Source organism: Equus caballus, chromosome 20 (assembly GCF_041296265.1).
Source record: "Equus caballus isolate H_3958 breed thoroughbred chromosome 20, TB-T2T, whole genome shotgun sequence".
NCBI lineage: Eukaryota > Metazoa > Chordata > Mammalia > Perissodactyla > Equidae > Equus > Equus caballus.
This window is the reverse complement of record NC_091703.1, coordinates 27,265,734-27,293,121: the sequence shown is the minus strand read 5'-3', so window position 1 is coordinate 27,293,121 and position 27,388 is coordinate 27,265,734. Positions and strand designations below refer to the sequence as shown.

Below are 27,388 nucleotides of genomic sequence, written 5' to 3'. Positions count from 1 at the left end.
TGAATTACCACTTATTCTTACCACATGCACTACATTCTGATATTTCAGATTCTATTTTATTCTTGACAATGCTGGAGGCTACCCGCCATCAAATTGATTTCACATCCACTTCATTGAGAAACACTGGGTTGTAGGATAATCATAAAGATGACACATAACATATAATACAAGGCAATGGGTGCTGTGCTGAGTAACCTGCCTGATCCGCCCCTCCCCGTAAACCCAAGTCCCCTCTCCTACAGTGACCCAAAGCCTCAAGTCGCCTGAGCAAACGGGCACCAACACCATTTCTGCCCTGCGAGAAACCAGTGAAGAAAGAACTTAGCAGCCCCTGCCTCAGACTTCGTGTGGTAACTGCCAAAGCAGAAATTTCATCCTAATGGATCCAGAAGATAGCAGAGAAATTAGATTTTACCTTACTATTAAAAATCATCAAATGAGCTACAAAACCTCTAGAGAAAAATAACAATGCTTCTTCTCAGCTGCCTTGTTGGTAGAGTAGGCAGCATGTCAACCTCATAATGTGAGGGCCTTGAGCTCAGTCCTCAGAAAACTGTAGCATTTTGTAGCAAGAAAAACACGGCCGAAGAAGCAACCCAGGGCGCTCATTATTATTGCCATTACAGTCACACAAAAAATATCTTCATACTTTGGTGAGGCCACACAGCTATAGATGACAGTTTTTCCTGTCTGTAAGCAAGTCCATTTGGGTTGTGACCCCACAGTTTCTTTACAATGCTCAGAGCTTTTTCAAAAGAAAAGGAACTTGCATTAACTTTAATTAAACACAACAAGGCAACTGTCTCTTGCAACCTTGTTAAAATAAGCGGTGGGAGAGGGTCACAAAATTGAATATTAGTTCCAAAATGATTCTGGCTTGGCCTCAGAGAGTGTGCCAAGCGGTAAAATAATAAATGTTAAGCTGTCACACTGCTTGAGAAGATGAAGGACTTACCGATACATCAGTATTTATGTTTAGAAGAGGGTCAAAAAACTCCCTTTCTTTTCATAGTCTTTGGGGGATAGAAAGAGAAGACAATCACTTGAACTTTTACATTTTGCCTCTTGGATCTTAGTGGACTGAAACATCAGCCTCATTATGTTGATTGTTATCTATGCTTCAACAAGGATCCAGCTGGCTGCAATTGGTGGACTAACAGAGTTGCCAAAAGTGTTACTCCAATTCCAGGAGCCACGTAATTTGTATATTAGATAGTTATAAAATGGCACTGGATCAAGTTAACAGAAAATTATATTACCACTCCACACTATTCCCCAATCTCTAAACCTGTCTCCATTAGCCTGGATATCTTCAAACACCTAAAAGTCAACTAGTTCTAATCATTTGCTCTTCCAGTCAAAACCAAATGTGTGGCTGGCACTCTCCATTCAAGAAACCCAGCTACTTCAAGGTTGGTGTAGAGGAAAAAGCTAGTAAAAGTTTCCATGGCTCATTTACCCTTCTACTGGGCAGGCTGAGTTTAGACAAACCTTCAGATGTAAATTTCCCAAGCTACACTTCTTTTCTACCATTTATTAAAATATAAAACACAGAAAAAGTATACAAAGGACTAATGCAGACCTCAATAGCTCTGCAGAGGTTCTTTGAATCTTCTGGTCTGTCAAGTCGAACTGGCCCCCCTCTTCTCCACTTTTGAAATCTCATGTGCCTTCCACCTAACTCATCCAGTCTCTGAAGACTTGATTAAAAAAGAAAGAAAGAAACTCAACTAGTGAAAACAACTCATTGTTGGGAGATAATTCTTCAAGGATCTCTCACATTTTTGCATGTATTGCTTGGAAGGCACTAACTGCCCTTTGTTCTGGATTCTTTTCAAGGATGCTTATACAGCATAGCAAACACCCTTGGAAAATAGAGATAACGTTTCTCTCCAGAGCAACCGGCAGGCATGCTTCCTGCCCATTATAAAGGATCCCTAGGGTTAGGGTTTCTCTCTTATATCACAACCTACTGCATGTACAAATGTCATGGTGTTGCCCTCTGGGAATTTGAGCCAGACAACCAGAGAATTGGCTATCGTTATTGGTGGAATAATAAACTGTTCACTGTCTCTGACCCAGGAGTCTTCTGAATCGTACCAGTATTCATGAAACTGTGTGTGACAGGCTAACATAAGAAGTTTAGCTTGCGAGTTGGGTAAAATCTCAGACTCTTCACATTTCTTGACACTCAGCAGACCTCATCTCTTCTTCCTTCTCCTGTATTCCTTATGTTGATTAGTTACACAGCCATCCACATAAATTCCAAAGCTAGAAATTTAAGTGCCTTCTCAGACTCCTTCCTTTTCCTCACCGTACTCCTCCATATCCAATCCATCACCAAGTCCACCTTTTAAATACTTAAGAGGGAAAGGTGCAGGGAATTTTGTGAAAATCTCATTTCCTTTTCTGCTCCCATCCTACCATCCAAATTTAGGCTCTTGCCATCTCTTGCGGGGACTATGGCAATTATAACTATCTTTTTCAGCAAAGTGTACAACTGTTCTGTTACATCCTCTTGAAAGTCCTCATTACGAGGCCTGAACAAAGCAGTATACTTTAAAGTCAGGAAACCTCCACTTCCAATATCCTCCTTCTAATTCAACCATACAAAGGCCAACTGACACAGTTTTTTGTGAAATGCAAATCTGATCAGGCTTTTCCCCAGAGTTAAACTTTCAAGACATAGAGGAAAAAAAACTAAAATCCTTTGCAAGAGAAAGATCCTTTCTGAACTGCCTTGCCTCTGATGTATTTCTCCCCTTATCCCCTTTCTTTGTTCTTATGCTTCATCTAAGCTCAACTTAATCTGTGGCTGCCAGAGCTGTGGAGAGAGATGAGCACTGTCTGGAAATTCTTCACATCAAAGTTCATGCTTTGTTCATGGCTAAAGCCTTTCTGCAAAGTTGCCTTCGAGTCTTTCATTGCAAGGATGGACTGCTTAGAAACCATGGAGTCAAACCTTGGAGCTTTTCACTTTTGCTTTTTTCTACACTTTCCTCAGATAGGGGAACTTTTTCTCCATCTCTGGGAAATGGATGCCTGTGCTCTCTGGTGAGGACAAGGCCCTTGGGCCTGCCTTGTAGCCTTGGCACTCAATCAAAGCTGTATAAATGTTTGCTGAATAAATCAAAGAATTAATCCTTAAAAGCATGTCATCCTCCCTGAAGCCTCCCCCTTCTCCTCACTTTGCCACCCCCACACCCTACACCCACCAAATTTTCCCTTCCTTTATACCACAGCTCGAGTGTGTGGACAGCACTCTTTTATCACTTATATCTAAATGACTGAATTTACATATACATATTGTAATTAAATATATGTATTAGTTATATATTTATATATATTCTTAGCTAAAATTAATATGGTTAATAACACTGTATTGCATATTTCAAAGTTGCTAGGAGAATAAATCTTAGAAGTTCTCATCACAAGAAACAAAATTTTTTTGTAGCTATTTACGGTGATGGATGTTAACTAGACTTATTTTAGTGATCTTTCAGCAATGTATACAAAAAGTTGAATCATTACATTCTACACCTGAAAGTAATATGTCAATCATACCTCAATAAAAAAAATAAGTGACTGAATTAATAAGCTGAACTCTGATTCATCTTTGTGCTCCCTCAAGACTTCATGTGATTAACTTCATCATGGTCACCAAAAAGGAATTTGAACAAGTGCAAGAAAAGTAATAATAAAATTACTAATATCTACATTTATGGAGGGACCGGCAGTGTGCCAGGCACTTAAGTACTTCTGCAGGGTTTCTTAACTTGGGAACTGGGGAACTTAATGGGAAAAAATTTTTTTACATCTTTAAAATCTCTAACAGAAAATTAGCATATCCTTCACATGTAAATGTAGGCAACAAACTACAGTCAGAAGAGAAGTACCTATGGCTTTGTCGCCAAGAAAAATCACAGAAATTCTCACATCTCATACTTGAGATATGAAGTATGTTACAAATATCTCACACTTAACTATTTCGAAATTATAGTAGTCATAAGACGAGTCTTCGTGCCTAATATTTCACATATTAACGAAGAAACAGACGTATTAATATATCATAAATTATTTTGTTTGCTAACTGTAGTATAATTGATTTTCTTTGTTATTCTGTGTATTTTTTAATGATTTTTAAAATAGTTTGAGAAGGGCCCCATGGGCTTCCTCACGCGGCCACAGGGCTCCCAGGCACCTAAAAGCCACCTGTCCCGAGATGACCTCCGGGCGCTGGCCATCCCCTTCGGCCGGGACTTCACTAGAGGGCACTTGGGCTTAGAGCCCGGGACGCGGAGCCCGAGCAGGGTCTGCGAAGGGTCTGAAGAGCAATACAGAGAAGCAGCTTCACGGTCCCAGCCGCCGTACCCGCCTGCGTAATGACACAGTCCAGGGCCGGCTGCGCGAGGGCACAGGCAGCAGCGCGGAGCTCGGGGCGGCCCAGAGGGGCGGGAAGCGCCGCCGAGCGCGGGTGGCCGCAGGGGCGGGACATCAGGGCGCCCGCCTGGCCGCGTCCTCGGGCGGTTCAACTAGGGCGTTTGTAGGTCATCTTTTCTGACCCAGGGTGGAAGCCATTGGAGCGTTTTGGAGAGGAATGGCGTACGTTTCACAAGGGTCATTGTGACTACTGTTGAGAGTAGAACGAAGAGGGGCACGGGCGGTTATGGGAAAAGGTTTCCCTCCCTCTTCTTTCCAGCTCTTCCAGGAGCAGTGCCTTCGTTTTGAGGGTCACAACTTTGATTACTGAAAACTCTGGATCACTCTGGCTGTTTCATGTCAGACACCCAAATTCTCAAAATATTTGTAAAGCAGGATGTTAATTTATAATTTAAATATAGCAATGTAAGTGCCAAATGGATCCGAAAAGTGGGCAAGGAGATTTAAAGGCTAGTTTATGATTTCTTATTTTGCTCTTCCCCACTTCAAGAATATTTGTCTAAAAAGTTAGCATCGTTGTGCAGAAACAATATCCCTTCTAGCTTTATGTTGCCAGAAATGCACTAAAATTCTGAATTCTATATGACCACTTTCCCCCTGGAATTTATTGTCCTTTCATTACTGCCATTGTTCATTGGCAATTACAGCTCTTTAGCTTGTAGAATATTATTACTTGCATTTCATTGTTTCCTAATGGTATCTTCGGAAATTCCTTAACTTTTTCAGAAACACCAAATTACTTTTTTGGGTGGATTACATTTGAGATTTATACCAGTGATCTTTTCAACAATAAGGAGGCTTCTAAACCCTGGAGTTATAACGTGGGTCTTAATCTGGATTTTACTACTCACTGTATGACCTCAGGGCACATTATTTTGCCTCAGTTTCATTAAATGTAAATTAAAATGAGGATATATGATTCAACTCATAGTCATGGAAATAAAATTATGCACGTAAATCAATGGGCATACACAGTGTGTGGCAAACAATAAGCACTTAAGAAATATCTTATTGTAAAAAACCTAGTATTTGGTTATGCATTTACTTTTTTGAATCAACAATTTACTGAACATCTACTATGTACCATATTCTCTTAATATCTTTGCAAATGTTATTACTCTTACTAGAAGCTTTTTCCCCACTTGTTGCTTGACCAATCCCTATGTTTTCATATTGCTGCTTAGGTGTTAAATGGCCCAGGCGGTCCTCTCTAATACCCCTGCATGCTCTGGCATCAGGGTTAGTCTCCTGCAGCATCGCAACACTGAGCACACTACTACGTGCTGACTTTATTGCATTTGACTTTGGACTCTGAGAACAGGGAATGTTTATCTTTGACCCTGATCTGTTTAGTAAACAGAAAGCACAAATAAATGTTTGTTGTTTACTGAATAAAATGAGGTAGGAATAGTTGAGCACAGGAAGGATTATCATACAGCTTGATAAAGTAAGAATTTCCAGCATTCAGTTGTGACAGCCATCTGACTGGTCTTCCTCCTTCAATTCTTCTCCACTTTCAGCGTGTTGCTCATTTCATCAGCCAAACACATACACTAACTTAGATTGCATCATTTCTCTGTTCAAAACTCTAATGGTATCCCATCACTTTCAGAGAAAAATTACAGCCTGGAGCTATCAGCTATCACTCTTACTTACCATCACTCCAATTCAGCCACATCTGCTCATTCTTCCTCTGAGTGCCAAACACATTTTCACCTCATCTCTTTGCATTTGCTATTCCCTTTGCTGGAATGCTTTCCTCTCATATTCACATCTCTTTTTCTTTTACTTCATTAAGTGTTCTGCTCAAATCTCATCAGAGAGGACTTTCTTAACTACCCTATTTAAATAGCACTCACTTACACTTGTTTACTTAAGGCCCCTTGTCACATAAACTTGTGTGTTTTCTACCCTCCCCCAACTAGAAGATAAGCTTTGTGAAAACAGAGACTGTTTTGTTCACTGCTGTACCCTCAGCACTTGGACAATGCCTCACTTTAGAAAAAGGAAAAGGACACATAAGGACTGTGAGGAAAAAAAATTGTTTGCATACACAGAATATATGGTTATCTAGGCAGAAAACCCAAAGAAGTATACAGACATATAAGAATTGAGAATTTAGCAAGGTTGCTGGATACAAAAATCAACTTTAGCTAAAACCAGAAAATGTAGTAACTAAAATATACCACATAAAAGAGCATCAAAAGGTATAAAGTCCCCAGGAAATATTAACAAAAGAAGACATTTATGGAGAAAATTATAAAACTTTATTGAAAGACATTTAAAAAGCCTAAATAAATGCTATACCATGTTCATGGATTGGAAGATTCAACACTGTAATTAATCCATAAATCTAATAAAAATTCCAACATTTTTTTTTGTTTGATTTAGAACTTCTCAATCTAATTCTAGAAATTGTATGGAAAAGCAAATGGCTAAAAATAGCCAAGATACTCTCAAGGAAGAAAAATTTGGTGATGATGTTGGAGGTGGAGGTGGGATTTGTCCTGAGATATCAAGACCTTTTTCTAAAGTTGTCATACTCACGATTGTATAGTACTGCCACAGGTTAGACAAATTGACCAGTGAGTCAGAACAGAAACCATCAAGAGACCCACACAAACACACAAACTTGATTTATGAAAGAGACAGTGTTACAGGTCAGTGAGGAAAGGATGAACTTTTCAGAAAATGGTGCTGCAACAACCACTTATCTATATGGAAAATATATTATATTGAACTTCTATCTCATACTTTTCACAAAAACCAGTTCTAAAGACTAAAGACGTATGAAAAGCAAAACTGTAAAACTTTTACAAGGCAGTAAAGAATATCTTTATGACTTTGGGTAGGAAATGATACCCCCCTACCACCAAGCCAACTTGTATACAGCTCCATAAGATACTTTTCAAAAACAGTTATTTCCAGCAGGACATAGGTGACAATCCATAACATTTTACAACTTCCAAACACCCCTCCCCAAAAAGTCAACAAAGTCTTCTGTTCCTGCTTTGAACAGGCAAAGTTGTCAGAAGGGGTGGATATTTCACATGAGGCATGTAAGAGCTTTTCACAGGTCATTTCTGACTTGGAGAAAACTACAAACTCCAGGATTATCAATGGGATGATCCACAAATTGCAAACAGGAATCTTGGCTCTTTTGAGCAACACCATGTCGATGTCTTCATCAGAAGGCCTGAGGATTATTACCCAACACAGCTGATTTTAGGGATGCTGGTTTTCTGAAACCATAACTCTTGGGTTCAGAAAGTCAAATATATGCTGATGGTATCAGGAAAGGCAAAGACATGAAGTTTTGCTTCCACACACTGTAAGGCGTCTGAGCCAAAGTGACTGACTCGTGTGTGAATGTCAGAGAATCTCTCCCAGGGACCAAGAATAATCTTCAAAAATGAGGACAGAAAATACTATTTTCCTCCATTTTAATCCAGCTTCTGAAACACTCTGTTAGTGGTATTTGCCCTTTCCACAAAAGACAACAAAGTGTCCTGTGTGCTAACAATATAACTTAAAAAGAAAAACAAAATTCTACATTTTTATAAAAGTTGATTTAAAAAAAAACAGTATTTCAAACAGCAGAGTCACTACAAGTACAGAGCTATCAAAATAGCACACTTCACTTGGCATCCCCGCTGCCTTCCGCTTTCTGTGACTGGACTGTGGTGGCATCTCGGTTTTTCGCAGGGTTGTTCCCATCCTTGCCACTATCTGCTTTCCCCTTTCTCCCTTTGGGTAGCTTCTCTCCCTTCTTTGCAGGGGCCTTTTTAGGCCTGGGCTCTGGTTTTGGGGGGGCAGGTTTAGCGGACAACCGTGCTGATCTCCTCTGTGGCTCATCCTTCACCTTTGCTTTGTCACCTTTAGCATCTCCTTTTGCCTTTCTCTTGGGCATGGTGGCAGCAGTACTTGGCCGGTGGCCTTGCCAGTCCAGAGGGCTCGTCTGTCCTCCTCACACTGCTCCTAGAAAGATTTCTTTAACAAGACACAAAAAGTATAAACCATAAAGGGAAATGACAAATTTAACTACATTAAAATTCAAATTTAACTATATTAAAATCAATAATTTGTGTATATCAAAAAGACAGCATAGGGTCCAGCCCCATGGCCGAGTGGTTAAGTTTGCGCACTCTGGTTCGGCAGCCCAGGGTTTCACTGGTTCGGATCCTGGGTGTGGACATGGCACTGCTGAGGCCACACTGAGGCAGCATCCCACATGCCACAACTAGAAGGACCCACGACTAAAATATACAAGTATGTACTGGGAGGATTTGGGGAGAAAAAAAAAAGAAGATTGGCAACAGTTGTTAGGTCAGGTGCCCATCTTTAAAAAAAACAAGAAGATAGCATAAAAAAGTAAAAAGTCATAAGCTAAGCAAAGATTTTCATAATGCATATAACTGACAAACGATTAGAATCTAGAATATGTAAAGAATTCCTACAAAATAAAAATTCAAAAACAATGGACAAAAGCATTAACAAGTACTTCTTAGAAGAAGCATGAATGGTGAATAGGCACATAAAAATATGCTCAACCTCATTAGTAATATGGGAAATCCATATTAAAGTCACAGAATATAACATTTCACACCCATCAAATTGGTGAAAACTAAATTGTCTGACAATATCAAGGGCTAAGCAGATGTGAAACAATTAAAACGTTTATACACTGCTGGGGTGTGTGTTTATGTGTGTAAATTAGTGTGTTCACTTTGGAAAACAATGTGGCATTATCTAAACCAATTTCACTTGTAGGTGTTTAGCTAGAGGAATTCTTAGAGGTGTACACAGGAGACCCCCTACAAAAATGTTTATAGAAAAACTCTGTAATTTCAAAAAACTGAAACTGGAAACCACCCAGTGTCCTTCAGTAATAAAATAGATAAATACATTTTGGTGAAATCTATGCAAAGGGATACTATTCAATAGCAGAAATAAACAGATTACAGCTACGTACAGGCAAAAACATGGATGAATCTCAAGAACATAATGTTGAGCAAAAAAAGCAAGTTGCAAAATATGTATAGATCCATTTATAAGTGTAAAACTAAATGACATGCTTAGGCCACAAGCATGTAGTAAAACTAAAAAAAGCCTAAATATAAAAATCAGGACAGCAGTCACCCCAGAGGAGGTTGAGAGGGGGACGGAGGTTGGAGAGGACATGAGGGTTAGTCCAGAGACAAGCGAGTGGGGGTGGCATTTTCTTCCTTAAACTGAGGATAGAGGGGGTGCAGAGGGAGAGGCACATGGCTGGCGTACCATTATTCTCTATATTTTACACAGAGAAATTTTATGTGTCTACTCAAGAATTAACAAAAACTATTTTTAAAAAGTGGGTAGCACAAAGCACAGATTCAGGGCCACATAGAAGAGAAAGTTATTTATTTTGAGTTTGGGTAATTAGGTCCCGGACCTAATGGCCAGCATTCACAAGCACTGTATGACTTTTTTAAAGCTTTAGACCAAGACTAGCTACTCTGTTCCACCTTTGAAAACATTTCCTGGGGATTTATGTAACCCTATGCCCTGCCCTACTCCATAATGTTTTATTTTAAGAAAAAAAAATTATTATCTTGTCTCTAAATTGCTCCAGAGTTGTTTTTTTGCTAGACCTCACCATCTAGATATAGTGGACAAACATGATCTTTGAGCAAACTTAGATTTGATTTTTATGTTCCTTGGCTAACAAAAGTGACCACCTATAAATGGTGCTAAAACACCAAATTATCCATTTTTCTCCCTATTTTTTCACTATGACTAGAATTTCTGGAAATTTTGTACTTTTCCTTCATTCTTGTGGAAGAGAGGGAGAAATGAAAAGAAGAAGGAAGAATCAAAGTGGGAGTGTGCCTTGAATCAGTCATTATGTCCCTTGGTACCTTATAAGCAACTTTGGGACCAGGGATTAAACTGAGAACAAACCGTTCCATTCTCATGTTGAACAGCGATTCACTGAAAAGCTAATGTGAAATTAGCTGGACACTTCTCTTCCCTTACTGTGCTCTCCCCTTGCCTCTAAATACCGTATTCTAAATCAGTGATGGGCCAAAAAGTCCCTGTTGTCAGGGAGACACACTGCAGTTCTACTGATCCAGCTAGACCCGACCCGCTCGCTCCTGAAGACATCTTTCCCTGGACATCACATGCATTTAGGCCTAACTGCAGTCCCCTTTTCCTCCCTCCCCAATGCACCACTAAAGAAATGCTTGAACAATTCTTAGACAACAAAATTAAAAAAAAAAATCCAAAGTTGGACATAATAAAGAAAAATAATTTTTAAATAAAATGAAGGAGAAGGATGCCAGAGATCACACAGGTCAATTTGGGGTATGGTAATGGTGTGCCCAGAAAGGAAGAGGGAGGCAAAGACAGCTGTTCTTACAATGAAGGAAGAAATGTTGAGAGAGATGTTATGGCATGAAAATCACTTGGCCTAGCATTAGCATGACTTGGTTGGCACCTGTCGCCCCAGTATAATTAGTAATAATGCTCCCTTTCCCTCTCAAAGTATGCCGATTTGGACAATAAATGATAAGGTCATCCTAAATATTCTGCATATATTCTCAGAGGGCTTTTTGTTACCAGAGAGTGAAAAAGGAAACCGAAAGGTGAGCCTTTGCTCTAGGACACACTTCCCTAAAGAATGGATACTTCATACCACTCTCCTTCCATTCCACTCCAAAACTGTGTTTCTTAGCCCACGTCCCAGTATGGGAAGGCTCACAGTCTGTTTCCTAGACTCAGTCTTCTTCCTGTTAGATCCCTTGCAGTCCATCCCAAGCAGGGAGCCATGAGTGCCACATGTCAAAGGCCAAAACACAGCAGGTGACAATAAAGATAAATTCAAGGAAAACAGGCCACTAGCTGGATGCTGTATCTGAGTCTATGAATATGGGTTAGTTCCTTGAGACTCACCTTTAGGAAGTTTATCAGGACACCAGGTGGCTGACTCTCCAGAGACCTTACAAATGTAGGAGACACATACACAAATAATGAAAAAGGGCTGTTGGGATAAAAGGTCATTTTGTTTCCATCAAGCTCAAGGAGGGTTGGCGAGGGAGGGGCTCTTACCACACAGTGGTGTTAATGTAAAAGAAATTATTTGAGGTTGAGTATAGGGGATTGCTTAGGGCAATGAAACTATTCTGTATGCTCTATGTATGCAATACATATGTGGTTACATGACATTATGCATTTAGCAAAACTCACAGAACTGTATACAGAGTGAACCCTAATGCAAACTACGGACTTTAGTTAATAATAATGTGTAAATATTGGCTGAGCAATTCTAACAAATGTACCATAACAATGCAAGTTGTTAATAATAGAAGAAATGGAAGTAGAGGAAGAAGAAGCATACAGGAACTCTCTGTACTTTCCACTCAACTCTTCTATAAATTTAAAAGTGCTCTAAAAAGTAAAGTCTATTAATGTAAAAAAAGATATTTTAAGAATAAAAAAAGAAAGAATTTGTTAGCTAATAAAATATAGAAGTCATAGGATCACACATATTAAATCATGCATGTGAAAGAAAATTATTAACTGGCAGATAAATCTTCTAAGTAATTTTATAACTTTTGGGAATACAGAGATAGGACTTTCCATGGTATCACCAGGACAAGAAATTATCAAGACAGATACTGAGGTACAGATACAGATACTGCCAAGACACGGCAACAATTTTTAAACTTTTAGGAATCTAACAATTCCCCTTTGTTAAAAATAACACTTCCAAGGACAAAATTATATTAAACAGAGAAGAGAACAAGTTAGCGAAAGTTCTGAATCACTCATCTTCTTATTGCAAAGAACTGGACTGAAATTCTTGTGAAAGTTCTCAGTTTAACTCTTCATTTAACCAGACTGCTTGTTTTAGAATGTGGAAAGGTATCTCTCCTTCAGCAGCCTCAGGGGAGAGGAAATACCTGCTCCATCCTTTTCTTAAAATGCTGTTGTCAGCTAATGAAGACTTGCATATTTTTCATTTGAAAAAGACCTATGAAGTTAAATTAACTGGCAGAAATAGTTTACAAAAAACAGTGAAATAAAAACCAAATGTCTCTTCTGCAATAGAAATATGCAAATACTGAGTAGATGGGGAGATGTGCCAAAATATTCTGTGGGGTTAACTTCTGGGAATTCCCCAAACTGTGTCAATAATGTACATAATACATTGATCTCTGTCCTCAGAAATAAGCTGAATTTTAGTCCCCCTGCTGGATTCACAGGTTGAAGTCCTAATGCCCAGTACCTCAGTCTGTGACTGTATTTGGAGGTAGGGCCTTTAAAGAGATAATTAAAGTAAAATGAAGTCATATGGGTGGATCCTAATTCAATATTTCTTGTGTCCTTAGAAGAAGAGGAGATTAGGACACAGACAACACAAACTGAGGGAGAATCATGTGAGGACACAGCAGGAAGGTGGCCACCTGAAAGCCAAGGAGAAAGGCCTCGGAAGAAAGCAAACCTGCCGACACCTTGATCTTGAACTTCTAGCCTCCAGAACTGTGAGAAAATAAATTTCTGTCGTTTAAGATATGCAGTCTGTGGTATTCTGTTATGGCAGCCCTAGCAGACTCATACAGGAGGGAAGAGTGTAAAAATCTTAGTGACCTACGACACACCGTGGATTAAATTAATTTTGAGGTTTTCCCCAGCTCTCATAATCTTTTTCCCATGTTTCTTTCTCTTTCATTGTGAGTCTATCTCCAGTGTCCATGAACCAAATCCAAACTCATCCAATACACCCCCACCCTCTAAGGCACATTTTAGCAGCATCCTTTCGCTCCTTTGACTGTTACTGAACTGGGTTTCTGGCAGATAGTTCTAACTTGGTTCTAGTCTCAATCCCACCCCAAAGTCAGAAGGCCACCCTCTGCTTACTTATGGTGAGATAGTGCCTCAGGGTTGGAGGGAAGACCTGGAAGGTTACTAACATCAAGCTTAGGAAAGAGAGAATAAAGGCTATAGTAAAAAAATAAAATAAAAGATCATATGCAAGGTGCAGTGTGCTACAGGAGCAAGACGTCACACAGTGCCAGTCACTGCCCAGGGCGTATTTGTTCTCCATCTTCCAAAGGAAATATCAGACAAGGCAGACAGCCTGAGCTTCCATTTGGGGTTAAGTGAGGGAGGGGTAGTGGAGGACGGTGAGAAAGGGCAGAGTGTCTAAAAGGGTAGGCAGCTGCTGCATCTTGCAGAATGCACCTGGTTTGAAGAGAAGGCGAGAGCCATAGGCTTCCAAACACTGTCACTCATCTGCAAGCAGTTGGCTTGGGGCACATTCAGCTTCCCAGCTAGAGTACTCCTGCCCATTGGCATTAGAGAAAGATGGAGAGGACAAATCCCTGTCATCTCCTGGGCCCCAAGACTCCTGTCTCCTTTCAGGGCACCACACTAACTCACTTGTATTTCTGAGTGGTATAGAGGGGACTATAAATAAAAATGTCTCAGACAAATTTCTATTGAGCACATGCCCAAGCTTATTATCTTGCTAACAAGGGAACCTACAAGATGATAAAACCATGGTTCTTCTAGCGAAGGTATGAAAATGGAGGAGTAACAGGGCTGGGAAAGCAAATGCCTATACAAGTGGCCTGTTTTAAAAAAAAAAAAACAAGAAAGAAAAGAAAACAGTTCATTAGGTAAGGGTTGCTCTTTCTTTTCTTAAGGCCATAAAAACATCACATTCATATCAGTCATTTGAAGGAACCTGGAGCAATGTGATCTGAGAGACTAGGCTGGGCTAACCCTTAAAAATAGTAATAATAATAATACACCTAAGAAGGAAATCCTAAGGATCTACCTGAGGATGTTAGGTGGAATATCGAGACTGCTTTCCCAGAAAAGCGTGTGATTGATCCACTTAACATGGAAGCAGGTTATATGTCAGATGGAGGTTATAGGCCACACACCAGGGCGCAAGGCTTGATTTTAAACTGGTGCTTCCAGTGACTTTTCTCGAGCTACAAGGCAATAGGCAGAATCCACAGTTGGTCCATTTCTTAACTTCGGGGTCTTTTTTTCCTTTTGACAGGTAGAACAAAAGGCCAAAGTGTTGGAAGACTCAGCCCTTCGACGTCCCCTTAATGGGAGTTTCCCGAAGGTGAGGCCTCGTAAACTGGGGAGGAAGGGAGGAAGAAAGAGCCCAAGCCAGGCCAGCCCCACCCGCCCGCCACGACCTCTTCCAGGCCACAGCCCTGCTGGTCCAATCCTTTCAGATCCCCTCCTCGCCTCCCTTTTTGCAGCCCTGGATTCCCACTGGGGGCTTCTCATCCTAGAAGGGCCTGCGATCTGTGACCCCACCTCCCGGATTCCGCCTTTCTCAGAGGTTCCCACTCGGAGCCCAGAGACAGAGACTGCAGTGACTCTGGAGACGGGAAGGCAAGGCGGGGCTGTCGGGGGCCGAGGTCCCTAATCACGGCCAAGGCCGGACTGCACGAGGGTCCCAAGTACACGGAGGGCGGCGGGACTACCCGCATTTTCCGGAGACTCACACTGAGGCCTCCGAGGTGGTCACCGAGTCGCGCGGCCGTCCGAGAGGCGCGGGGCTCCCAGCTGCGGCCCTGGCCGCGCGGGTGCCCTCGGCTGGGGCAGGGCGGGCGCGGACCGTGGGAGAGCGAAGAAACGCCCGGAGCCGGGCGCTGCTGGGAACAGGAAGGCCAGCGAAGCCGAGGATGCGCTTCCGGGGCTGCGGCGGCGGGTCGCCTTGCGTCGGAGCGGGGGAGCGCCAGGTTCTCCCCTCGCGATAGGTGTCTCAGCTTCCGAAGCCGCGGGGCTCCGGATCCACCTTGAGCAGCGTCGCCTCAGCACCACGGCCCTGGGCGAGCAACATAAGGAAAAGAGAAGAATGTATTTATGAAGGCGTGAAAATTTTTAAAAATAAAATTTTAAGGGACATAATGGGGGGAAAAAAAACTCATGTTTCCGCCCGGTTTCGAACCGGGGACCTTTCGCGTGTGAGGCGAACGTGATAACCACTACACTACGGAAACAGGACGAGAACTAGCTTACCCGGGTCAGCTGTTCGCCCTACAAAACATGCCTCTCCTGTTTCGTGGGTGCAAATATGCATCTTTAATGTGTGCATGCGTCTGTGTACTGCTGCCTCAAACCACAGAAGCGTAGACCAAGCCCCTGCAGCATATACATGTAAAGCCAAATTATTAATAATTTCTTCTGGAAATGAGCGGATGGGGGAGAACAAAAGAGAGACTTAGTCATTAGGAATGACCTTTCACTATTATTTCTCATTCTGAATCTCCCGTTTTTAATTTCTTCCCTTTTGTTTAATAGGTTACTTCAAACTGTTCCTTCAGCCGGAGTGCACTGGGCGAGGCATATTTCTCTCGCAAAGCTTTGGTTAGCGCCACCGCATGGCCGGATGCGGAATTTGCTTCACGAAGGAGTGATGACGTCGGCTGTGGTCAAAAGCGGCGCTCTCTGGCTCCTGAGACTTCTAGGCAAACTTTGCAAATTTACTGAGTGCACTGAATTCTTCAGTGGTCGGCAGAGAAAAGGAGTAAAATAGGGCTGTGCATACCGAGCCAGCCAGGAGTCGAACCTGGAATCTTCTGATCCGTAGTCAGACGCGTTATCCATTGCGCCACTGGCCCCGCACGTAGGTGGGCTGCTGGCCGACCTGTGTTCAGTAGAAACCAGACAGCACCGGTCCACCCTGTGGGGTCTGTGCTTGGGCCTGAAAGCTGCGTTGTCCTGGCTCGCAGCGTGTGGACTCCCCGGCAGCCACTTCTGCAGGCGTCCCCATGTCTGTCCTCCTTTCTCGGTCTGCCTCTGCCGACCGAAAAGTGGCGGTGGGAGGCGAGCCCGGCATCTCTGGTGCAACAATATTATCTCTCCATTCATTCAACCAATATTACTGTTTAAGGCACTGGAAATACAACCTTGAAGAAAACAGATGTGATCCCTGCCCTCAGGAAGCTTACATCGCCGTAGGGGAGACGATAATAAAACACTTAGTAAGTAAAATGGTGATAAGCACATGGAAGAAAAAAAAAACAGGAGAAAGAGAATAGGAAAGCCCAGCAGGGAAGGTGATGAACGACAGAGAAATGCGGATATCAGGAAGAAGAGCGATCTGGAACAGAGGAAATCTCCAGGGCAAAGGCCTGAAGGTGGGAGTGCGCCTGGGATGTTCCAGTAATGTCGAGGAGGCCAGTGCTGAGCAGAGATGGCCAGGAGACCTGGGGAGTTGACCTCTGGGCTTGCAGGCCCTTGTAAGGACTTTGGCTGTTACTCTGTAGGAAATTGGAAGCCGCTGTAGGGTAGGATGATCTGATATTCTTTCTTGTTCTCCTTGGGTCGTTAAAAATTTGTAATTGTAGATGTTAACCACATTTACAAAATACTGATACCTCACAAAATTGGGATTCTCTGCCCGATGCACATAAACAAGCCAATTAATTATGGCATCAGCCTTTGAGAGAGAAATCAGCTTTTATTCTGCGAGATCCATCTGCAGGGAGACAAGGGGCATGTGCCCGCAGATCTGTCTCCCTGATTCAGGATTTAGGGCAAAATTTAAGGGGTTAGGGAGAACAGGCTGGCACATCAAAATGCTGGTGGGACAGGTTTTGATTGGTGGGCTTCAAGCAGTTATGGTAAGGTTTTAAACATTTATGACAGGGTGGGGAAGGAATTTTAACACCGGATTTTCCTGAATGAGAGACCCCTTGCTTCTGATATGAGTCCGATTTTCAAGTTCTGGTCATGTCCTGGTCTTTGGGTTCCCGGGGGAGGAGAATCTTTAGTTCAGAGGTCATTTCAGGTCACGATTTCTTCTTTTATGCATGCTCTGGCTATGTGACTTTGAGTTTTTTCTGAAAGACAATTCTTAATCACTCTGCTGATAAGAGATGGGGTCAATTGAAGCCGTCCTGGAGGGCCTGAGATTTCAATACCTTCACAGCAACATCTAGATTAGTGTTTAATTAAATAACTGGGTACTACAGCCTAGCTAAGTTGACACATAAAACTAACCATCACAGTGGTGGACTCCTCCTCCTCTGCTCAGTGCACTATTCTTCCAGTTTCTCTCCTAAGCATAGGGAAAATGGCCCTGTCTGCCACTCCCACATTTCTTCACATTATTGTCAGCAGTCTATGACAGAGTGATCTGTGCATTCTCCAATTTCAGATGTGTGAAACAGAACCAGTGTGAGGGGCCTTTCCATGGTCCTTGCTGGTGACAGTGGATATTGAGTAGAAGATGCGATTCACACCCAGATTTCTGGAATGATTGCTCTAAGTGTCATTTTTCTCCCAAGATTTGTTTCTAGCTTTTTAACTCCTTTGACTTCCCAGAATTTCTGTGCAAATTTTGACAGCTGCCAGTCAAAAGAAAAACCCAAACCAAATACTGTTTGCTTTGCTGTCTTTCTGAATGTCTGCCACATTTTGGTCAAAGCTATATCAGGTGTGACAGTGCTGTTTATGATTATATTGGCTCCAAGCACACTAACAATATGATGGCTAATCTTATAATATTAAAGAAATAGATGCTTATTTCATGGAGTCTCAATCAAACTATATGTTGAATTCATGGATTTTCAATCCTTTTCTGAAAATAGGAAATCTAGCAAAGTCATGGGTTTTTACTGCCCCCTCCTGCCCCCGTCATGTATGGGGGCAGAGGGAAGTACCAATGGCTGTCTTATTGTGTGATAGAGAAATCTTTCAAATATTGATGCAATTTAGAAATACTGAAATGTTGATTTCAGCATTATCACCATGACAACAGATTTCAAGCCAGACAGCCAATCATAATTACAGATTTCATTTGGGAAATTACTTTCACAGCTATGGCAACAATATATAAATTCTTCAGAGTTTCACTAAAGCCTTCAAATTATATTCCCAAGGACAAATTCATTTCACAGAGAATAGAATAAATTGGAAACAGTTACAATACTCACACAAGCCCCCACCACAATATAGAAATTCTTGTGAATGCTCTCAATTTGACATTTTATCAACATGTAACCGAAAGTTCGGTCTCTGAACCCGTCGCCAATCCAAATAACGAGAACAGAGTCATGAGTGGAAGAGGAAAGGTTTTTACTATGCCAGGCACAGGAAGCAAAGCAAGGGCTCATGCCTCAAAAATTGCTAGCTCCCCATGAGGAATGGGTAGGGATTTTTATTGGGGGTTTTGGGTAGGGGAGGGGGCGCATGTAGCTGTGCAGGCTGGCATTTTCCCACCAGCCTGGTTTGGCCTTGAGAGGCTGCTTGCAGCAAGGCCGCGGGGAGGGTGAGATAGGAGGATGGCAGGTGGGCGTCCTTTGCCTTTGTCTCTTGTCTCGTCTTCCTGTTTGAGGCGGGTTCGAGCCCCAGGAGTGAGGAGTTGAGGTCTGGGAAGCCTCCGCTCCTTGATGTTCTTGACACAGCAGCTTTCCTGGCAAACTCAAGGACACATGATTAGCCAGACTTCAGAGTGCCTCCAACTCCAGGCCACCTGGGCTTTTAACAATTTGTAACTCCCATTTAGTTGTAAAGCTCAAGGAGTCCAAGTTTAAAGAAACAGGTATTTACATATGAGTGGAGCTAGAGAAGCAGGAAAGGGGGTGGTGGGTTTTAGTTTTAACCCCGTATACGCAGGGTTCAATGTGGGGGAGCTGATATCAGGGTTGATGCTAAGAGCCTGTAACATATTCCCCACTGTCATTTCTTGCTTTCCATTTCTATGGAAAAGGGGCGTTGTGGTCGTCTAGCTGCTTCCTGCTGTATTGGGGCGACGCTAGGGGGTCCTTGCGATGGAAAGCTTGGACATGCTTTTGCCAGTTTTTTCTGTGGGTGGTTAGTGTTCCAGTTGCAGTCCTGCAAATATGGGAAATATAACAGAAAAGGAATTTAAACATAATGTATATCCCAGCCAGGCTGCAACTAGAAAATGCAAGGAATAGAAATGAATTAGCAACATGAAGCATCTCATGATTGTTTTCTAAAGAGCAACTTAAGACCCTCCAGCGGTTTACTTTCCCAATTAGCAGGAGAAGACGTTTGTGGCTGGAAATTATCTGGACATTTCTTTACTCGAGTGTGGTGGACCCACGGTTTTACACCTGCCAATTTAAGGGATGTATGGGTGGTTAACAACACATCATAGGGCCCTCTCCATTTTTCTTCAAGTTGTTGTTCTGGCCCTTGTTCCTTCCACGCCTTCAGAAGTACTTTGTCTCCCGGCTGGAATGGATGTAGTGAAGTTTCAAGACAGGGAGGAGACCTGGAGGAGATAAGCTCACGCATAGTAGTTAATATTTGACCCAGATGCTGTACATATTGCTTTAATCTAATTTCCGTAATTGCATGGGGGTCCTCCCCTTTTCCCCATGGAGCTAGGAAGGGTCTCCCATATATTATTTCATAGGGGCTTAATCCAAGTCCACTTCTAGGGGCCACTCTGATACGGAGGAGGGCAATTGGTAGCACTTTGTCCCACTTTAGATGGGTTTCTTGACAGAGTTTGGCACTTGTCTTCTTTAGAGTATGATTCATCTTTTCCGTTTTTCCCATGGATTGTGGTCTCCACGAGGCATGCAGCTTCCATTTGATCCCAAGAACCTTACTTACTTGTTGTGTTGCTTCAGCCACAAAGGCAGGTCCGTTATCACTCTGGTTGCTAGATGGCAATCCGAACCTAGGGACAATCTCTTTCAGCAAACATTTGGCTACCTCGGTGGCTTTCTCAGTTCTGGTGGTGAATGCTTCTCTCCATTCTGAAAAAGTGTCTACAAATACTAACAAGTATTTGAAATTCCCGGTTGTCTTAGGCATTTGTGTAAAGTCCACTTGCCAATCCTCACAAGGTTACTCCCCAGAATATTGAGTTCCCTTTTTCAAGGGTTGCCTTTCTGTGTTTGGGTGGTGTCTGGCACAGATTGGGCAAGAGTAGGAGGCCTTCCGAGCCAGTTGATGTAGCTTAGGCCCCCTGAGGTGAGGTCGTAAGAGGTCCACTAAGGCATCTCTTCCATAATGAGCGCATTCATGCAAGTATTTTATTAAGGGCCACACCAGGGCCTCAGGGAGTAGATTGAGACCGTGAGGATTTATTTTCCATTTATGAGAAGGATCCCAATTATTAAACTCCCATTCTTGTGCCCTTTTCAAATCCTCCTCCAGCTAGGAGGGGTCACATTGACTTAAGCCCAATTGTGGGATGAGGGCCCCCCAAAATTTAGGCCCTCTGGCAGCTTTCTTGGCAGCCTTGTCTGCCATTCGATTTCCAACAGCCACATATGAGTCAGTCTTCTGATGGCCTGGGCAGTGCATAATGGCTACTGCCTTTGGTTCGGTTACTGCTTGTAGTAGAGCTCATATTTCTGGGGCATATTTTATTTCCTATTGCCCCGCAGTCAGCAGCCCTCTTTCCTTCCATATGGCCCTGTGTGCATGGACTATCATGAATGCATATTTAGAATCTGTGTATATTCTAATACACAGATAGTTGCAAAGCCCTCGTAAGAGCAATTAACTCTGCTTTTTGTGCCGATGTTCCTGGGGAGAAGGCTTGTGCCTCGATAACCTCGCCTTCTGTTACCACTGCATAGCCTGCTCATTTTTGCCCATCCTCCATGAAGCTGCTGCCATCAGTAAACAGGTCCCAATCAGGATTTGTCAAGGGCTGATCCAACAAGTCTAATCGGCTGGAACACACAGTCTCTAAGACTTCTAGGCAATTATGAGAGTTAATATTATTTTCAGAGGTTGGTAATAAGGTGGCAGGATTTAAGGTTGTTACAGTCCTTAAAGTGACATTGGGGTCATCTAACAAAATATCTTGGTACCTGCCCATCCTCCCGGCAGTTAGCCAATATCCCCCTTTTTGTTCAAGGAGGACAAGCACTTCGTGGGGCACATATACCATGATAGGCTGTCCCAGGGTAAATTTCTCTGCTTCCTGGAGTAAATCACAGATGGCAGCTATAACCCGCAGACATGGGGGCCATCCTTTGGCAGTGTGATCCAATTGTTTAGATAAAGAAGCCACTGGTCTGGGCACCTCTCCCAGACATTGTATCAATACTCCCAGAGCTATTCCCTGTCTCTCATGTACATATAGCTTGAATTCCTTTTTTAGATGTGGAAGGACCAAGGCCGGTGCAGTCAACAACTTTTGCTTTAAAGCCTCAAATGCCTGCTGGCATTCTCCTGACCATACGAGGGGATCTGTTTCTTTTCCCTTCAAAGCATCATATAATGGTTTGGCTATCAATCCAAAATTGGGAATCCAGATCTGGCAAAACTCTGCCATACCTAGGAATCCCCTTAACTGTCTTCTATTTTGAGGAGCTCTCACCTGCAAAATCCCCTGTTGTCAGTCAGACATTAAGTTGCAGGTGCCTTGGCTTATTTGAAAACCCAAATAGGCCACTTGTTGTTTACAGTTCTGGGCCTTTGTGGGGGATACCTTGTAGCCACACCAGGCAAGGTGATTTAGTACTATGATGGTGTTGTTCAAGCAGTGCTGGTAACTAGGACTTGCTATCAGCAAATCATCAACATATTGTAGTAATGTTCCCTGATTGAGTTGGAGTCTGCTCAAGTCTTTTGCCAAAGTTTCATTAAACAGGGTAGGGGAGTTCTTAAACCCCTGAGGCAACACAGTCCAACAATATTGGTTGGTGGCCCGTGTATCTGGGTCTTGCCACTTGAAGGCAAACAATAGTTGAGATTTCCTTTCCAATGGAATGCAAAAGAAAGCATCCTTAAGGTCCAACACTGAAAACTAGCCATATTCCCCTGGTACAGTAGTTAATAGTGTACAGGGGTTTGGTACTGTTGGATGTATATCCTGTATAATGTCATTAATGGCTCTTAAATCCTGCACAAACCGGTACTCATCTGAGTGTGGTTTCTTGACAGGTAAAATAGGCGTATTGTATGGTGATTGGCAGGGCCTTATCAGCCCATGCTGCAAAAATCTTTGCAAAACCGGTTGAATACCTTTTAAGGCCTCTTTCTTCAGGGGATATTATTTCTTTCTTGAACAAGAGGCTCCTTTTTTAAGTTCAATTTTTATTGGGGTGGCAGATCGAGCTCGTCCGAGCACTCCGTCAGCCCAGACGGCTGTGCTCACGCGTTCGTGGATCTCGGGTGGTATTGGGTGCTCTCCTTCTTCTGTTCTTTCCAGGAGGGCTTGTAGTCTGAGTGCATTTTCCGGTGGCACCTGTAGGTGAAGCTGCTGCTTCTTGGGTGAAAAAGTTATCTGAGCATTCAGTTTACAGAGCAAATCTCGTCCAAGGAGAGGAATGGGACAATCTGGTATATATAAAAAGCTATGTTTTAACTTTTGTTCTCCCAAGCTGCATTCCAGTGGTTGTAGCATGGGTCTGTGCTGAGTTTCGCCTGTGACTCCAACAATGGCAATTGAGGAATTACTTAATGATGTCAATTTGCTGTTTAACACTGAATAAGTGGCACCAGTATCCACTAGAAAATCAACCAGTTGGGCCCCCACTGTCATTTGTACCCGGGGCTCGTGGGCGACTATTGGAATGGGAGCTGCCAGCATGGCAAGGAACCCCGGACCCCGTCAATCATCATCTTCCTCCTCTAAGTTCCGGACTCGAGGGGCCATGGGCCTTCTTGGGGGAAGACATCTTTCCCCTTTGGTGTCTATTTCTAGCTTAGGGCATTCGTTTTTCCAGTGCCCTTTCTCCCTGCACAGGCTCACTGCCTTCTCTCTAACTTTCGGCGTCTTTTCCTCCTCAGTCTTGGATCCCCTTCCCATTTCTCCATTTTAGGGAAGCTGCATAGAGCACTTTGACTGGCCTGGCTTTATGCTCCTCCCGAGCATTATAAACCTTAAAGACAATTTCCACTAATTGACCAGGGCTCATGGCTATGGCCCCTTCGACCTTATTAAGCTTCCTCCTAATGTCTGGGGCACTCTGTCCAATAAAGGTCATGTTGACCATCCGAAGGTTTTCAGGGGCTTCTGGGTCTGAATCAGTATATTTTCTGTAGGCCTGATCTATGCGTTCTAAAAACGCTGCAGGGTTTTCTCCTGTTTCTTGCTGGAGTTCCTGAATTTTGTTTAGGCTCCTTTGTTTGGGGACTCCTTTCTGAAGTCCAGCCAAGACACACCTTTGGTAATGGCTTAATAGCGCATTCCCTGCATCCGTGTTTGGGTCCCAACTGGGCTCTGCTTGGGGAATGGCCACGTCGGGAGTGGGAGTTTGATTGGGATCCTCATCATGCAAATGCTGAGCCTCTTCCCTTATTTTTACTACTACAAGGCGTCGCTCATCGCCTGTAAGCATTATACTTAACAAAGATTGAATGTCTGCCCAAGTAGGCGATGGATAGAAAAAATAGTTGTAAACAAATCTGTCATCTTTTGTGGGTCTTCCCAGTAGGACGGGTTCTGGTTTTTCCAGTTTAGCAAATCAGAGGTTGAGAAAGGGGTATAAGTCCAATAGTAGGCAGCCAGTTGCCCCTGACCGTTTGTCCCTACAGGCAACTGGCGCAGAGGGAATTGCCCTGCCCCCATTCCAGAAGACCCCTGGCCAAAAGGAGTACCCTGTCGGGTTCTCGAGGGGGAGACAGTTCCTGCTCCTGGTTCGTTCCTAGGCTGATCTGTTGGGGACTCGGCCCCCACTACCACCTCTTCATCTGATATGGGCAGACACAAAGGGGGCGGTTGCTGTGGGGGTTCCCTCCCACTTTCCGCCGCCTGGGGTTGCGGTGGGGAGCGGAAGGCACCTGCCATTGGTGGTTGTGTCACATTGAAATTAGCATTAAAAGGATTTAACACACTTAAGGCAGTTATGTCCTCATTAAGTTTTTCTTCTGGTGTCCGAACATCTTTGACTACCGGAGGCTTGGCTTTTTGCCGGGAGCCGTGGCTACATCATTTGATGGGCTGTTTGACAGGGTCCAGCCGATTAATGCCTAGGGGTGCAGGGTCGCCCCTTGCTGAAGAATAACCAGCCGGACCCTCACATAGTTCTGAAACCTGTGCTGCTTCTAATTGCCCTTCATTCCTTTTCCTTTCTTAACCTCTAGTTTTCACTCCTTTGGGTGGCTGCTTGGGAGGCACTACCTCCCGGGAAAATTAGATATAGTAAGAGAATGTGACCACCTGCAGGTAACTTTCAAGATATTTTTCAGTTAATTAATGGAGGAGCACACAGTCCCATTTGAGACAAGCAGAAAGGGATCCTGCCCAGATAAGATGTCGAATTAGGTTTATGGTCTCCATCTGGTTAATGTTTCCTTCTCCCTCCAGTTCTTTGTCTAAATATATACATGCATCGTCCTTCTAAGTTTGCTGGTTAATTGGATGATCAAGAAGTATCTATATATATTATTCTTGACCTTCTGCTTTCTGTTAAAATGTTATAGACGTCTTCTCCTAAAAGCAATAAATAATTGATGAGTAGAAGGGCCGAGGGGTGCAGGGATGCCCCTCGGTGAAGTATGGCCGGCCGAGACCCCTGATATTTTCTGAATTATATGCATGCTTTCTATCAAGGTTATGTCTATACTTATTTCTATTTTTTATTGTTGAAGATATATAGTTTAGCTTTGCTTTTTAGCCCTTTACTTTACTAACAAAATGATACTTTCTCTGGCAGTGTGCTTAAGGGACTGTTAGCTCCACACTCTAAAAGACAAAGGAATGCTTTCACCCCCTAAAGGGTGCGAAAATGTAAAGATATTTAACTGCTGGCTGAGAATGCAGATAGCCCTGGGGATAAGACACCCTGGAGTTGCCTTTTGTTCCCATTAACCATCTACACTAATGGCGTAAATGATTGAGGGAGGCAGGGATGGCTCCCCCAGGATGTAACCAGACGGAATGCTGTCCTGTCCGGAGGCCTGGACCTTCTCTCTTTGATTTAACTTTACCATGAATTACAACAGATGTCTAGGTACCTATCTCTTTTAGCTTAGAGACAACAAACACTAGGTAATTGCGGAGAAGACGATCATTAACCTTATGCTATATAGAATGGAATGCTAATAAATATTCTTGTGCTCGTTTTTTACTTCCTTATCTCTCTGAGAATATTTGTAAAGCTATTTCTGTACTAATCCTGAAAAATATAAAAACGACACTTGTGCACAGTAAAGGTGGACTTGCTAACACCTACTCAAGTCTCACGTCCTCTTTATTTTCCCCTCCCTCAGTTCGCCGACGCTGTCTCTCCTGCGGGAACCTGGACTCTGCCGAGGCTGGACCCCGGCAGCTTTTCTTTGGACCATCAGCTTGGTCCCTGGCCGTTCACCTTCCTGATTATGGAACCGCATAAAAGCCTGCACGTACGGAATCTCATCCCACTTCCCAGACCTTTCACAAAACCACTCCAACTGCAATATAGTGTAATAATTTAAAGTTCCATTCAATGGCCATCTTTCCTCACTTTCCAAGACATACATCAGCCAGGCAGTGTTACAATAGAATACCATTTGATTTTTCCTCATTGGCTTATAACTATGGGTCGACCAATCAGCGAATATTTTCCCCAAGGGGCTCTTAGGTGGAACAGATATGGCGCCTCCCATGTTGACACTTTGAAAGAACAGATAGACAGACAGACAAAAAATACCAAACAAGCGTGCTTTCCCAAAAACCCACGGCCACAAACGGAAGCCAAAAACCAAAACCAAAGCCAAAGTGCTTCCAGTCCCAGCTTAGTCCGTGTCCTACACTCGGGGGCGCCCAACAAATGAAGATCGGCTGTGCAGAGCTTCCCAAATGAGCTAGGACAAGGGACCTGGTTGCGCACACCCTGGGGACTTACCAAAATTTGGCCGGGGCGTCGCGGCGACTTCAAACAAATGCACTTTCCTTTTCCTCAAGATAGTTTCCCTGGTAACCAGAGGTCCGAACAGTCGCCCTGGGAGGAGGCAGGAGGGAAGACTCCCAAAGCAAAATGGGTTTTGGCAGCTGCTGGAGCGGCCCCTCCAGCTGTCCCTGGCGCTCCTAAGCACCGGCCCTCGGCGATCTGGCCTCCCTGAGTCTTCCTCCAACCCTCCACTTCCCCTGTTGGGGCAGGCTCGGAGTACGACTCTGGAGCATCCGATCAAGCCAAGGGGGTCTCAGTGGGGACCACCCACGGGTCCCATCTGGGTCGCCAAATTTGTAACCGAAAGTTCGGTCTCTGAACCCGTCGCCAATCCAAATAACGAGAACAGAGTCTTGAGTGGAAGAGGAAAGGTTTTTACTATGCCAGGCACAGGGAGCAAAGCAAGGGCTCATGCCTCAAAAATTGCTAGCTCCCCGATGAGGAATGGGTAGGGATTTTTATTGGGGGTTTTGGGTAGGGGAGGGGGCGCATGTAGCTGTGCAGGCTGGCGTTTTCCCACCAGCCTGGTTTGGCCTTGAGAGGCTGCTTGCAGCAAGGCCGCGGGGAGGGTGAGATAGGAGGATGGCAGGTGGGCGTCCTTCGCGGTTGTCTCTTGTCTCGTCTTCCTGTTTGAGGCGGGTTCGAGCCCCAGGAGTGAGGAGTTGAGGTCTGGGAAGCCTCCGCTCCTTGATGTTCTTGACACAGCAGCTTTCCTGGCAAACTCAAGGACACATGATTAGCCAGACTTCAGAGTGCCTCCAACTCCAGGCCACCTGGGCTTTTAACAATTTGTAACTCCCATTTAGTTGTAAAGCTCAAGGAGTCCAAGTTTAAAGAAACAGGTATTTACATATGAGTGGAGCTAGAGAAGCAGGAAAGGGGGTGGTGGGTTTTAGTTTTAACCCCGTATACGCTGGGTTCAATGTGAGGGAACTGATATCAGGGCTGATGTTAAGAGCCTGTAACAAACAGAGATCCTTTGGACAAGTTTTAGGACAAGAAAGCTCCTCTCCTCTGTAGCTGCAGAGGAGAAGGGACGGCTCCTTTCTTTCTTTCCAAGACTAGGTTTTAATTATGAAGTCTTGTATTTTTAAGGTGCGACTCTGGAATTCCAATAG

At 43.5% G+C, this 27,388-nt stretch overlaps 1 protein-coding gene, 1 long non-coding RNA gene and 2 other non-coding genes across 9 annotated transcripts; all 4 read right to left on the bottom strand.

Annotated features, from left to right (window-relative positions):
- Window positions 1-6,684: 6,684 nt before the first annotated feature.
- HMGN4 (high mobility group nucleosomal binding domain 4) lies at window positions 6,685-15,508 on the bottom strand. Of its 5 annotated transcripts, XR_011429652.1 has the most exons (4): window positions 14,955-15,508; window positions 14,264-14,423; window positions 11,374-11,419; window positions 6,685-8,430 (listed from the first exon to the last, which is right to left on the bottom strand). XR_011429652.1 is itself a non-coding variant. In XM_005603629.4 (3 exons), the coding sequence occupies exon 3, from the start codon at window positions 8,348-8,350 to the stop codon at window positions 8,078-8,080; it is 273 nt and encodes a 90-aa protein (XP_005603686.1). In that variant the 5' UTR covers window positions 8,351-8,430; window positions 11,374-11,419; window positions 14,955-15,092; the 3' UTR covers window positions 6,685-8,077. The 5 variants fall into 5 exon arrangements, 4 of the variants coding, with proteins under 4 accessions (XP_005603686.1, XP_023480340.1, XP_005603688.1 ...); XM_005603629.4 differs by lacking the exon at window positions 14,264-14,423 and having other exon boundaries at window positions 14,955-15,092; XM_023624572.2 differs by lacking the exon at window positions 14,955-15,508 and having other exon boundaries at window positions 14,264-14,401.
- TRNAV-CAC (transfer RNA valine (anticodon CAC)) lies at window positions 15,380-15,452 on the bottom strand. Its single transcript has one exon. It is a non-coding gene; the product is annotated as a tRNA-Val (tRNA).
- A 492-nt stretch (window positions 15,509-16,000) lies between the features above and the next one.
- TRNAR-ACG (transfer RNA arginine (anticodon ACG)) lies at window positions 16,001-16,073 on the bottom strand. Its single transcript has one exon. It is a non-coding gene; the product is annotated as a tRNA-Arg (tRNA).
- Window positions 16,074-18,517: 2,444 nt separating this feature from the next.
- Window positions 18,518-26,812, bottom strand: LOC138919454 (uncharacterized). 2 transcript variants are annotated; one of them, XR_011429651.1, is made up of 2 exons: window positions 26,226-26,812; window positions 18,518-19,293 (listed from the first exon to the last, which is right to left on the bottom strand). It is a non-coding gene; the product is annotated as an uncharacterized lncRNA (long non-coding RNA). The 2 variants fall into 2 exon arrangements; XR_011429650.1 differs by having other exon boundaries at window positions 18,518-19,699; window positions 26,226-26,625.
- Between the last annotated feature and the right edge of the window lie 576 nt (window positions 26,813-27,388).

What these genes read in the sequence shown, in the direction of transcription:
- HMGN4 (XM_005603631.4), bottom strand. Translation starts at nt 8,350, where the DNA reads ATGCCCAAGAGAAAGGCAAAAGGAGATGCTAAAGGTGACAAAGCAAAG.